The sequence below is a fragment of the Nannospalax galili genome, unplaced genomic scaffold, assembly GCF_000622305.1.
Source record: "Nannospalax galili isolate Female #2095 unplaced genomic scaffold, S.galili_v1.0 scaffold18, whole genome shotgun sequence".
Taxonomy (NCBI): domain Eukaryota; kingdom Metazoa; phylum Chordata; class Mammalia; order Rodentia; family Spalacidae; genus Nannospalax; species Nannospalax galili.
This window is the reverse complement of record NW_008346548.1, coordinates 10,064,548-10,077,240: the sequence shown is the minus strand read 5'-3', so window position 1 is coordinate 10,077,240 and position 12,693 is coordinate 10,064,548. Positions and strand designations below refer to the sequence as shown.

The 12,693-nt window shown below is 46.2% G+C and overlaps 1 protein-coding gene across 5 annotated transcripts in view; it reads left to right on the top strand.

The window, feature by feature from the left end:
• Sema5b (semaphorin 5B) overlaps positions 1 to 4,029 on the top strand; it is a 115,861-nt gene extending 111,832 nt beyond the window's left edge. For 3 of the 5 annotated variants that reach the window (XM_008842952.2, XM_029568229.1, XM_029568230.1), the window contains 8 exons: positions 37 to 184; positions 268 to 493; positions 584 to 802; positions 1,270 to 1,440; positions 1,546 to 1,695; positions 2,024 to 2,068; positions 2,493 to 2,698; positions 2,924 to 4,029. In XM_008842952.2, the coding sequence (XP_008841174.1) occupies positions 37 to 184; positions 268 to 493; positions 584 to 802; positions 1,270 to 1,440; positions 1,546 to 1,695; positions 2,024 to 2,068; positions 2,493 to 2,698; positions 2,924 to 3,082 (1,324 nt within the window). In that variant the 3' untranslated portion in view covers positions 3,083 to 4,029. The remainder of the gene's footprint in view (positions 1 to 36; positions 185 to 267; positions 494 to 583; positions 803 to 1,269; positions 1,441 to 1,545; positions 1,696 to 2,023; positions 2,069 to 2,492; positions 2,699 to 2,923) is intronic. The other 2 variants (XM_029568228.1, XM_029568231.1) reach the window with 2 other exon arrangements.
• The last annotated feature ends 8,664 nt before the right edge of the window (positions 4,030 to 12,693 follow it).

Below are 12,693 nucleotides of genomic sequence, written 5' to 3'. Positions count from 1 at the left end.
TCCTCCCTAGGGTCACACTCTTCCTCTCCTCTCCAGGTTCTGTAATGAAAACACGCCCTGCCCAGTGCCCATCTTCTGGGCTTCCTGGGGCTCCTGGAGCAAGTGCAGCAGCAACTGTGGAGGAGGCGTGCAGTCGAGGCGTCGGGCCTGCGAGAATGGCAACTCCTGCCCAGGCTGCGGCGTGGTGAGGGCTTGGGCGTGGAGATCGAGGCCGGAGCCGGGTAGGCGGGGAGCCGCCGGGCTCTGAAACCATTTCTACCCTTGAAGGAGTTCAAGACGTGCAACCCCGACGGCTGCCCGGAAGTGCGGCGCAACACGCCCTGGACGCCCTGGTTGCCTGTGAACGTGACGCAAGGCGGCACGCGGCAGGAGCAGCGTTTTCGCTTCACCTGCCGCGCTCCCCTGGCTGACCCACACGGCCTGCAGTTCGGCAAGAGAAAGACGGAGACGAGGACCTGCCCCGCCGACGGCTCGGGAACCTGCGACACAGACGGTACCTGCGCACCACGCGGGGAGGCGGGCGGGGGGGAGCCCGGGGCGGCCTGGGGCGGGCACAGTGGCTGAGACCCGAGGCCCTCTGCAGCCCTGGTGGAGGATCTCCTGCGCAGCGGGAGCACCTCCCCGCACTCTCTGAGCGGAGGCTGGGCTGCCTGGGGCCCGTGGTCGTCCTGCTCCCGGGACTGCGAACTGGGCTTCCGTGTCCGCAAGAGAACGTGTACCAACCCGGAGCCCCGCAACGGGGGCCTGCCCTGCGTGGGAGATGCTGCCGAGTACCAAGACTGCAACCCGCAGGCTTGCCCAGGTAACCTTAGGGAAGGAAGCCTTGCTGGGAACTCTCTGTCAATGCTAGCCACAGGATCTCTTCTGCAGAACAAGGGCTCCAGGGCTTGCTTATTCTTTTTTTTTTTTTTTTTTTGGAGACAGGATCTTACTATGTAGCCCTAGCTGACCTGAAACAGAGATCCACCTATCTCTGCGTGCTGAGTACTGCGATTAAAAGCCTGCGATCGTGAACGCAGTGGCCACTCCAATGGAGCAGGGCCTTACTTTCTTCATTATTACCTCACTTTTTTTCTCCCCTGTGGAGCTAGCTAAATAGGTTAATTTGAGGTGGAGCTGGTTTGTGGGGAGAGATATAGAGGGATGTGGAACAGCACTGCCCCCTTGGAGTTGGAGCAGCCTTAACGATATGGCCTTTTGGGTGGGAATAGTGTGGGGTAGATGAGGAGGCCATGAGGTTCAAAGCATCCCCCACTCCATCCCTTTCAGTGCGGGGTGCCTGGTCCTGCTGGACTGCATGGTCCCAGTGCTCAGCATCCTGTGGTGGTGGCCACTATCAACGCACAAGGTCCTGCACCAGCCCTGCACCCTCCCCAGGTGAGGACATCTGCCTTGGCCTGCACACGGAGGAGGCACTATGTGCTACACAGGCCTGCCCAGGTATCGGGTCCATCCGCCTGGGGTTGGGGAATGTTATGGAGCTGCTAAGCCTCACCAAGGACATCCTGAGTCATTCAACCTCATTTCACAACCCACAACCCACAGAAGGCTGGTCACTGTGGTCTGAGTGGGGTGGCTGCACTGAGGATGGAGTCCAGAGTCGGAGCCGAAGCTGTGAGGAGCTTGTCCCAGGCCCAGGTGCCTGTGTTGGCAACAGCAGCCAGAGCCGATCCTGTCCCTACAGTGAGATTCCTGGTTGGTCCTTGTCTTAACACCTTCCCCATTGGGGTCCCAATGCTTTACACACACACCAGTCCCCTCACACCCACCCTTTCTGAAACTCGAGGCCTGAGGCAGAGATAGGAGTGCAGGATAAAGCATCAAAGGTGACACTTTTGCCTCTGGCACATGCTTGGGGCCGGCCCTGCATAGAGAAGGGGTCTGCAGAGAAGCTGGAGAGAGAACAGTTGCCAGACTCAGTCCTGCAATTCATTGCTGACCTAGGGGTTCTTGCCCACTGCACCCAGCCCAGGAGGGACTCCTCTCTCTCTGCACTGCCTAACCTTCACTTATTTCCCTGCAGTCATCCTGTCAGCCTCCAGCGTGGAGGAGGCCACCAGCTGCGGAGGTAAATGGCTCCTCTCAGTCACTGTCCTTGTCCCTCCTCCACCACTTCAAAGCCTGGATTCTTCCTGCTTCTGCTGTAGACAGCCATGCCTAGGGGTCCCCACTGCTTCAGGGTCATGCACAGAGAGGTCTGGGAAGTTCCCCACCCCCACCCCCAAGACCTCTCAGCTAGGCCACTGTCAGCCTGCATTCAAGAAAGTTATCTATATTCAGGTTGTCATCTTGTCATCCATATGCTGTCCTGGGAAAGAAGACCCTGGTGACAGACTGGCCAGCCTCCCAGTGTCCTTTGGGCTCTAGTCCCAAAGCCCTTTCCTATCTTCATGTTCTAGAGCCTCCTGTGACTCCTTCTGCTCCCAGGGAGGCAATCAGGAGGACTACTACTTCACTGTGACCTCTTCCTTTATACCTGCCTATCCTTCCAGGGTTCAGTCTCATTTACCTGGTAGCCACCGGTGTCTCCTGCTTCCTGGGCTCTGGGCTCCTGACCTTGGCAGTGTACCTGTCTTGCCAACATTGCCAGCGTCAGTCTCAAGAGTCCACGCTTGTCCATCCAGCCACCCCCAACCACTTACACTACAAGGGTGGGGGCACCCCCAAGAATGAGAAGTACACACCCATGGAATTCAAGGTGGGAACCTCCATGTAGAAACAGAGAGCAGGGTGAAGGGTACAGTGGTCCTGGCTCTGTGCTGGGCATAACTGGGTGGGTAGTGGGAAGGGGCAGTGGTGATGTGAACACTGTCTGTCAGCAGCTAGAATGTCCCCTCACTGGCTGGCTCTGGACTCCTTGCCCTGGGCTGGCCCCATCCCCATCCCCTTCTCTTCTCTCTTTGATTTCTTTTTCTTCCCATAGACGCTGAACAAGAATAATTTGATCCCTGATGACAGAGCTAACTTCTATCCACTGCAGCAGACCAATGTGTACACAACCACCTATTACCCCAGCCCACTGAACAAGCCGAGCTTCCGACCTGAGGCCTCGCCTGGACAGCGTTGCTTCCCCAACAGCTGATCCTACCATCCTGGGACTTGGGCTCCTTGCCTTCCCAAGGCACAGAGCAATGGAATGGGACAGTAGCGCCACTTTGGTTTTCCCTCTGCGCTGGGCTGAGAACTTGCTGCCTGGCCTGTGAGGGGTCCTATCCCGCTTCAAAAAGGTCTAGATGTCAGTGACCATGTGGGAGAGGGCTGGCTTCAGACTGGTACATGACTGTGGATCCAGTGCAGCCCAGGTTTCATGGTCTGTGACCCACCATCACCCTCCCCTGCCATGTCTGAAATAGCAGACCTATTGGACATGTGACAGATTGGAGAGTAGATATTACAGGAGAACAGGCTTTGGGATGGATATGACTTCCACTGGCCACCACCACCCAAGTCTGCCCCTTTTGGATGGCCCTAAGAAAGGCCTGGGCTACATTCAGCTTGTCTCTGAAAGGAATTAATCAGATGGCCCAGTAGCTCTGGATCTTGGGCCAGGGCTGGACCACTATGGTGCTGCCCACAAAGTGGCATAGGGGTCTAGTGCTGGCCTAAATTGTCCATGTCTATCCAGAAATCTGTATCTAGACCAGGGACATCCCTTTGGTCAGAGGCAGTAAGTAATGAGAACTGGAGGCTGGTCTGTGCTGAGAAGCCCTTTAATCAGACGTGGCTTAGGCCTTAGCCTCAATGTAGCCCAGGAGGATGGAAGGCTGAAGACCATAGGAGGCAGAGTCTAGCCTCTGTGCCTCTATGGAGACTGTTGCTGCTCACCAGTCATTCTCTGAGAACTGTTTGGGAGTCTCTGCTGGCCCCTCATCTATTCAGGAACACACACACACACACACACACACACACACACCACACCACACACACCACACACACACATACACGCCCACACACAAACCATCTGCTACAGCAACAAAAAGGATGTTAAGCTGTGGCATTATTAATTAAAGATGATATCCAGTCTCCAAATGGAACTGTCTTTGTGCATATGTGTGTGGGCCCCTCTTGGCACAGTCTCATCCATTGGTGCAATACTCTGAGGTAACAGATGGTTTCTCAATGTGGAGGAAACAACCCAAGTGGAGTTTGACTTTATTTTTTTAATTTAAAAAAAGATTTATTATTTTTTGTGTATGAGTGTTCTGCCTGCGTGTATGTAAGTGCCCCATTTGTGTACAATGCCTTCAGAGGCCAGAAGAGAGTGTTGGATTCCCCTGAAACTGGAGATATGGACCCTTGTTAGCTGCCATGCATGTGCTGTGAACTGAATCCAGGTTCTCTACTAGTGCAATCAGTGCTCCTGAGCCATCTCTCCAACCCTGTGTTTGACTTCATAGAGGGTGTCTCTCCATGTGTGTTTATGCACATGCACACTCAGATTGCCCTAATCCCTTTCAGAAAAGAACCTGGGGTAAATAAAATTCACAAATGGGGACCCAAGGTACTGTCACTGTCCTTCAACACAGCAAGAAAGGTTTGGTATGCTCCCTGAGCAGCTCTTCCCAGCAGCTTCAGGGTAGAGATGGGGGAATCCAGCAGGAGAGTATCGATGAGGGTGATTCATGAGATGTGTTTGACGCTGAGTTTAATAAAACCAAATTGAGGAATGAGTAAACCCATGAGGTGGGGGAAGCCTAATGTAGTTTTTGCTGGATTAAATAAAAATAACCTCAGAGATTCAGCCCACCAAATCAATGCTGCCATAGTGGGTAAGATTGATGGACATGTTAAATTTAGAGAGCAATTTCCTGACTTAATTGGATAGATCAATTCTCTTAAGATTTTCAGCAGAGTGTAATTGTAGGTCGGCTGTAAAGCCTGTATCTCAGTAGCAGAGGGAGTGGAAGTTTCTGGGGAGTGGAAGAAAGGGCTTGAAGCTTGGAAGTGTCTGGAAGAAAGGAAGAACAGCCCTTCTGGAATTTTGGTGCTCGGATGAGACAACTCAAATAGCAACGTCAAGGACATCAAGGGGGAAACCCAGAGCTCAAGGAATGTGCATATTTGCAGCTTTCAGGTCCCTGGCTGGTTCCCATCAGCCCCATGAGTCCAGAGTTTTGGGGGGCCTGTGGGGCATTTTAGATCCTGGACTTTCAAATTGCCCTGAGCCTGATAGTACTAATAAAGACCATAAGTGTTCCAGGGCCAGAGTGTCTGCCTCAGAAGGGTCACTTCTGTATGACCAAGTGGAGGGACAGCTTTGTAGGAGCAACCATGAAGAATTCCCACATACTGACCACCCCTGTGGGTTTTAATGACATCACGAGTCACATACACATGCACACCACTGAATTCTGTTAAAAAAGCAAGCTTTGGAGGTTAAGTACCCAGAATCCATGGGAGGCTCCACACTGCATGCAGAGGAGATGGCATGGTTGGTAAAGGCTATTTAATAACCAGCCCCAGACCAAAGCAAAGGACCCTGAGTCACCCTCTCACACACCCTGACAAGTAAGTGTTCTCTGACATGTGTAAGGAAGTTGAAGTATCAAAGGAAAGTGAGCTTTCTCTGCCTGGCTGGCTCAGCAAAAATGTGAGGAAAGGGCAGGAGTAGGTGCTTCAGGCCTTCTTGAGCCCTTTTGTGTTTAACTTTGTGTGTATACTCACCTTCTTATTAAAATGCATATTCACTGCAGAAAATTTAGAAGACACGGGAAACCAAAAATCTTAGCATGATTATACTAAAAATCAAGGCAGAAATTTAGGGATTTTAACATGCAGTATGAAGACAGTTCTTCCCCTTTCTTTCAGAATTGCCCCCAAAGTAAAGGAAATAAGACACAAAAGCACTGACACCGTTTTCACTAAAACTAGGATGTAGCTCTAATCCAACTCATAATACAGCCATCCCTCCCTATTCTTGGAGAATTGGCTCCAAGACACTCCCTCCACTGTCAATGCCCAAACCTGTGGATCCTGATGTCCCTTGGGTAAAATGGAGTGCATTTGCATGTAGGTGATGCACCCTCTTCTGTGTATTCTGACCATCTCTAGATGAATTCTGATACCTAATGCAATAGAAATGCCTTGCGAATTCCACATTGCTGAGGGAATAATGATGAAGAAAAAATTTGTGCATGTTCAGTTCAGATGCAGTTTCCCCCCAAACACTTTCCATCTATGCTTATGTGGATATGGAGCCTATGGTAGGGAGCTGACTGTCCATGATGACAGAAAGTGGGTATCGGAATTGGGAATGGGGCAAGCCTAACATCCAAGGGATTTCAGAAAATCAGAAGTTGGAGGAACCCGATATGAGAAAGGTAATAACTGAAAGGGGTTGCTTGGAAGCCCATGTGAGCACTTTAGCTAAACCTCCAAGTTTTGGGGCTGCATGATTTTTTTTTTTCTTTTTTTGTGAAATAAGACCCAGGCACAGAAAAGCCATATAAAGCAAAAGTATAGCTTAGGAAACGCGGGGTAAGACTTTTTGTAACAATGACTCAGGTCAAAAAAATAGAGCATTGCAGAATTCCCCAGACCCTTTTCCTCATCTCGTCCTCATTCATCCTCCTCCTTCCCACAATGAGGTAATTATTAGCACCAGGAAAAACAAAAGCGCAAGAGGGAGGGAAACGCAACCATTGTGTGCCACATGGGCAACACCATGAGCCTACCTCTATACTAGCAATACAAACTATTTGGTATTATTGATCACTATGTAATTAATATGTATATTATAACCTTTTCATTATACGAGCGGCAATACCAAAGGCACATGTATCTGACTGTTAATGCTAGCAATATTAGGGTGACTATTAGGAGAGAAAGAAAATGAAAACTTCTTTTAAATACCTTCCCATTATAACCATGATATATATTCATTTTAGAAATTTTGAGGACAGAAATACCTGCCTGCAGTCGGTCAAGATGGGATATCACTCCAACTGGAGCTCTTTGAACCTTGTACTTCCAAAACCATGGGCTGAACAAACCTATGTTTGCAAGTTAAAATCAAGAAGAAAAGGAAGAAAAAATAATTTTGGAAATGCCTAGGATGTAGCTCAGTTGCATGCATGAGGCCCTGCATTTGACTCCCAACACCAAGTAATTCATTGGGGCTGGGGATAGAGCTCGCTTGGTGGAGTGCTTAGCATGAATAGAACTCTAGGTTCCACATCAGCACAGAAAAACCCAGATGTCCTAGTGCATGCCTATAATCTCAGCACTTGAGAGGTGCAGACAGGAAGATGAGGAATTCAAGGCCATTCTTGATTACACAGTTAATTTGAGGATGACCTGAAAGACAGGAGACCCCATCTCAAATAAACAAAAAGCAAGCAAACAGAATTTTGGAAAATAAAGGGAAAAAAGCTAATAAAATATTGATATCCTAAAGCCTAATCAAGAGACAGTCATCAATATCTTAATATGTTCTTTTGTAGTCATTTCTTTATGGTTGCATGTGAGTTTGGGAGTAGTTTATAAAAGTAATACAAACAACTATATGTTTTTTTGTGTTTTTTTGTTTGTTTGTTTTTGTTTTTTTGGTCTTTTTGAGACAGGGTCTCTCTGAGCACTAGCTGGCCTGGAACTCGCTATATAGACTAGGCTGGTCTTGAACTCACAGCAATCCACCTGCATCTGCCTCCCAAGTGCTGGGATTAAAGGCAAGTGCCACCACACCCAGCAAGTATATGATTTTAATTCTGATTTTAACACATAACACATACCATAATTTCCTTATATTGTTAAAAACTCTTATGCAAGCCTCAGGGTTCTTTTCAGTCACTTCAGTGGGTAGAAACAGATGGGGGGGGAGAGAGAGAGAGAGAGAGAGAGAGAGAGAGAGAGAGAGAGAGAGAGATTTATTCGCAGAGCACCATGGGTAACAATATTCCCCCACTTCACCACTTTAATTAGAGAAGTGCAATTTTTATATATTTCATTATGCCAAGGTTTACTTTGAAAATGTTCACATGATGCTTGGAAAATCTAAAGCATTCTATCTATCACTTGAATTTCATTTCTACTACATAAGAGTATCATTCTATGACTTCAATTTACTCTCTACTATATAAATATATCATTTTACTATATAAATTTGTCATAATTTACTTTACCCATTCTCATTTGTCTCAGAATTTGCTTAATCAAAGAATACTATCATGGATTCCCTTGTGAATTTTCTTAAATGTCCTTAGGATAAAGTCTCAGAAAGGGAAGGCAGGCAGGCAATGGAGTCATCGTGTGACTCTAAGGGTTAGTCATGATAAAAGGGAATTCACTGCTGGCCAGGGTGCAATTGATAGTGATCCCTTGAGGAGAATTGTAACCATGGAAAGAGCTTTGCTGAGGCTGGAGAGATGGCTCAGTGGTTAAAAGCACTGACAGCTCTTGTAGAGGACCTGGTTCAATTCCCAGCACCTACATGGTAGCTAACAACCATCTATAACTCTAGTTCCAGGGGAATTTGATACTCTCTTCTGACCTCTGTGGGCATTGCATGACATGGGCACACTTACATACATGCAGGGAATATACAGTAATACACATAAAAATAATAAATAAAATGTTTTTTAAAAAGAAATAGTTTTACTACTCAGGACTGAGTCACCTGGGGAAACAGGGTGCCTTGACTCTATGTCCTCACACTGGAACTTTGGAAAATATCTTTTTTCTAAATTTGTAATTATTATGTGTATGTGTTGGGGGTGTGTGCCACGATGCATGTATGGAGGCCAGAGGACAGCTTTGTCAAGTCAGTTCTCTCCTCCTGCTTTTATGTGAGTTCTGGGGATCAACACAGGTTTGCAGGCTTGTGTGGCAAGTGTCTTTACCTGATGAGACACCTTGCCAACCCGAAAAATGTCTTCCTGCAAGAGTCAATGAATGGGCATTATCTCTCCAAAGTGCAACATTCTGAAAGGGGAACTTCAGGCTAGAAGAGGAACCCAGCTATCAGTACCAACCAGTGGGCCATTTGCTGTGATGGTTAATCTTAATTCTCAATGTGATTGGATTAAGAAGTGAGTAGGAGCTTAGGGAGGACACTTCTGGGTTTGTCTGTGATGACAAATCCAAAGGTGATGTTGTGTGACACTCTTCCTGGAGAGACATAAACAAATGTTTACTCATTCCAGATAGGGAACCCACAACAGACCAAAGTAAGGATACCACCCAAATCCAGCTTGGTGAACCAATGAGTTTACTGCAGTTACTTATAGGAATATGAATGAGGGATTGCTTTCAGGAGCAGAAATGATTCAAAGAGAGCTGCATCACAAAAGCTTACCACATCATGGGTAACAGCTCACAAAAACTGGAAACCTAGAGCATACTGCACAACCTCCAGACAACTCAACAGGTTGGAGGGTGTCCTTTCCAGGTAGCTCAGGTGGTCTGAGCCTTTTCTAGACAGCTTGGCTGGTCTGAGGGTCTCTCAGGCATCCTTAGGGTTTGTATATGCTAGGGGAGGGAGTGGCCTAGTGAACCTGGTCAATTTCAGGGACTGCCTGAAGTTATTGCATTGTTCAGTTCCCTATACAACATCCTGTCTTAAGCTTCCCTCCAAGACGGGAGATCTTATCTTGAAGGACATTGCTACACAACAGATAATTAGATCTTGAGGCATTCACATATCAGTGAATTAACACTTCGGTGGATTCATACCATGATGGCATTATTGGTAAGCATGAAACATAGAGGAGGGTGGGTTCCGACCTCCACCAGTATAACAGCTCTGATCTCGGCAGGCCGCCAGAAAGTGCTGAGTTCTGGCCTCCCTCCCGTCTCTCTCTGACAGAGGGACTGAGAGCGCAGGGACTGCCTGAGAGCCCCTGGATCCTGCCTCCACATGGTGGTGAACTTTCCCTAATTGTGCCATAGCCCAGGCTATATAATGGGACACTCTTCCCTAAAACAAACCAACAGTAAAAAAACAAAACACCCGAGCATTGTGGCACATGCCTTTAATCCCAGCACTTAGGAGGCAGAGGCAGGAGGATCTTTGTGAGTTCAAGGCCAGCCTGGTCTACATAGTGAGTTCCAGGACAGCTGGGGCTACAGGGAGACCCTGTCTCAAAAAGACCAAAAATAAAAAAACAAACAGAAAAACAACAAACAAAACAAAACAAATATACAATGAAATTAATTTTTTCAACTTATTTTGACTGATAATATAAAATACTACAGATGTATGGAGCACTATGTAATGTTTTGATACACACACATACATGTGTAATGTTCAAATCAGAATAAACTTACCAACCTCCTTATGATGATTATAGTGTGGAGTGTCAACTCAACATAATCTAGAATCACTTGGGAGATGGGCTCTGGGTATGCCTGTGTGTGTGTGTTGGGGGGGGGGTATCTTGTGTTCATTTATAAGGGAAGACTTGCCTACTCTGGGTAGCACCACTCCCTGGCTGGAATCCTGGACTGTGTAAGTAGAGAGAAGGATCTGAACAGTCGGGTACATTCACTCTTCTCTGCTTCCTGATTGTAGATGAGCTGAGACCAGCTGCCTCAAGCTATTGCTGCCTTGATTTCCCAGTCATGGCAGACTGTACCCTTGAACTGTGAGCTGAAATTAAATCTATCTCCCTTGGGTTGCTTTTGGCAGAGTATTTGTTACAGTGACAAGAAAAGAAATGAAGACCTCCTTCAACATATCATTTCTTTAGGGGAAAAATATTCAAAATATTTAAGCTTTTTTTCTTTTTAATATATAGTATATTATCATTATGAGTCTCCCAGTCTTTATTCTTAGGCCCCCAAATTTCCTTCCTTGAGGAAACTGGCATAAGAGACATGCATGCATATAGGTTCATGTACAAAGACGCTTCTCCACTTCTGATGGGTAATGCCCCTATAAGCCTGAGGTGAGCTGAAAACATAAGTCAAAGATAAATTCAGTATGCCTGACATACCCAACTTCACGGCTTCCGTTGGCCTATCCTAAATGTGCTTAGAATGCCCACAGTAGCCTGTAGCTCGGCAAAACCATCTAACACGAAGCATGCTTTCTAATGGAGCATTAAAAATCTCATCTGAGCCGGGCGTGGTGGCACATGCCTTTAATCCCAGCACTCGGGAGGCAGAGGCAGGTGGATCTCTGTGAGTTCAAGGCCAGCCTGGTCTACATAGTGAGTTCTAGGACAGCTGGGGCTACAGGGAGACCCTGTTTCAAAAAGACAAAAAAAAAACAAAAAAAAAACTCATCTGACTGGCGGAGCACTGCAACTCCCTGGCACTGCTCAGGATCTTGAGAGTATGATACCACATATTGCTAGTTAGAGAAAGGAATACAAATTTACTTTCAAACTAGGGCTTTTATTGCATTCATAATCAGAAAATCATAAAGCAGAGCTCCATAAGGAGGAGACTATCTGTGTAAGTGTTCATGTAAGATGTACCAGAGTTCAGCTCCAAACCTGCAAATTGCCCTTCTGCCCTCAGCTTTTGGAGATCCAAATAGCTGAATGCCTATTTCAACATCACTTAGCAAAAACACCCTGAGCTTCATCTGCAGCCATGGTTACACCAGCTCGCCATAGTATCTGCTCAGCATGTCAGCAGTAGTAACATGCATAGGGCATGCCATTTAAATTTATTAATGGATTTACATCAGGTCATTGTAGTATCTGCCCAGCATGTCAGCAGTAGTAACATGCATAAGGTATGCCATTTAAATGTATTAATGGATGATACTGTTAACATCTAGATACATCTTCAAGTGAAAATCTTCATGCTTCATGTGTGAACATTCTATTAGTTAGTTGAGCTACATGTGTTTGTTTAGGATTGCAAGGTTAAAATGCCACAATAATTAATAATGATTATAAAAGCAGTTAATTTCATGCCCAGAAGCAATTAAGCAATTTGAACTAACAAGTGAATGGGGAGAAGATTGAGAGCTAAAAGTATATTAGCTACAGAATTTCAGAGAAAGCATTATTATATCTTTGTGAGTCGATATATGTTAAACAATTTTCAGTGATCTAAGGCAGAATAATACAGATTTGATGAAACCATAATTCTAATATTTGTCAACTGGTTTGATGACTCTCACATTAATTATATCAAATAAAATTACTTTAAAGAATTATGTTAAATTCTGGTATTTAATTCCATTTAGGTTATGAGTCTCTCAAAACTAAATTGTATTTGGGAATCTATCTTATGAAAAATGCATTTTTAAGTCATCTTTTCTACTTCAATGCTTCATAAAAAGAAAAAAGTTACTAATATGCATAACAGCCATGATCAAATCACCTTTGATTCAGACATAAGGAATGTGGACAGTATTAGACAGTGCAACATTCAAAGAATACGTGGCTTGTGGACTGGGATGTATGGCCCAACCTGTATAGTGCTTGCCTGGCATGCATGTAGCCCTGGGTTCAATGCTCAGCATCAAATATCTTGGGGTGATGGTGGCATATGTCTGTCATCCCAGCACTTGGGAGGCAGAGGCAGCAGGATCCGAAGTTCAAGATCATCCTTGACTACATATCGAGTTCAAGGGCCGCCTGGGATACATGAGATGCCGTCTCCAAAAAAAAAAAAAAAAAAAAAAAAAAAAAAAAAGGTTTTCACTGCTGTTTTCAGTGGAAGGTGGCCAATGTCCAGATGAAGCTGTAGTGAAGTCCAGGGACTGTCCTGCAGCTGGCCACCCTGAGCCCTTACTGC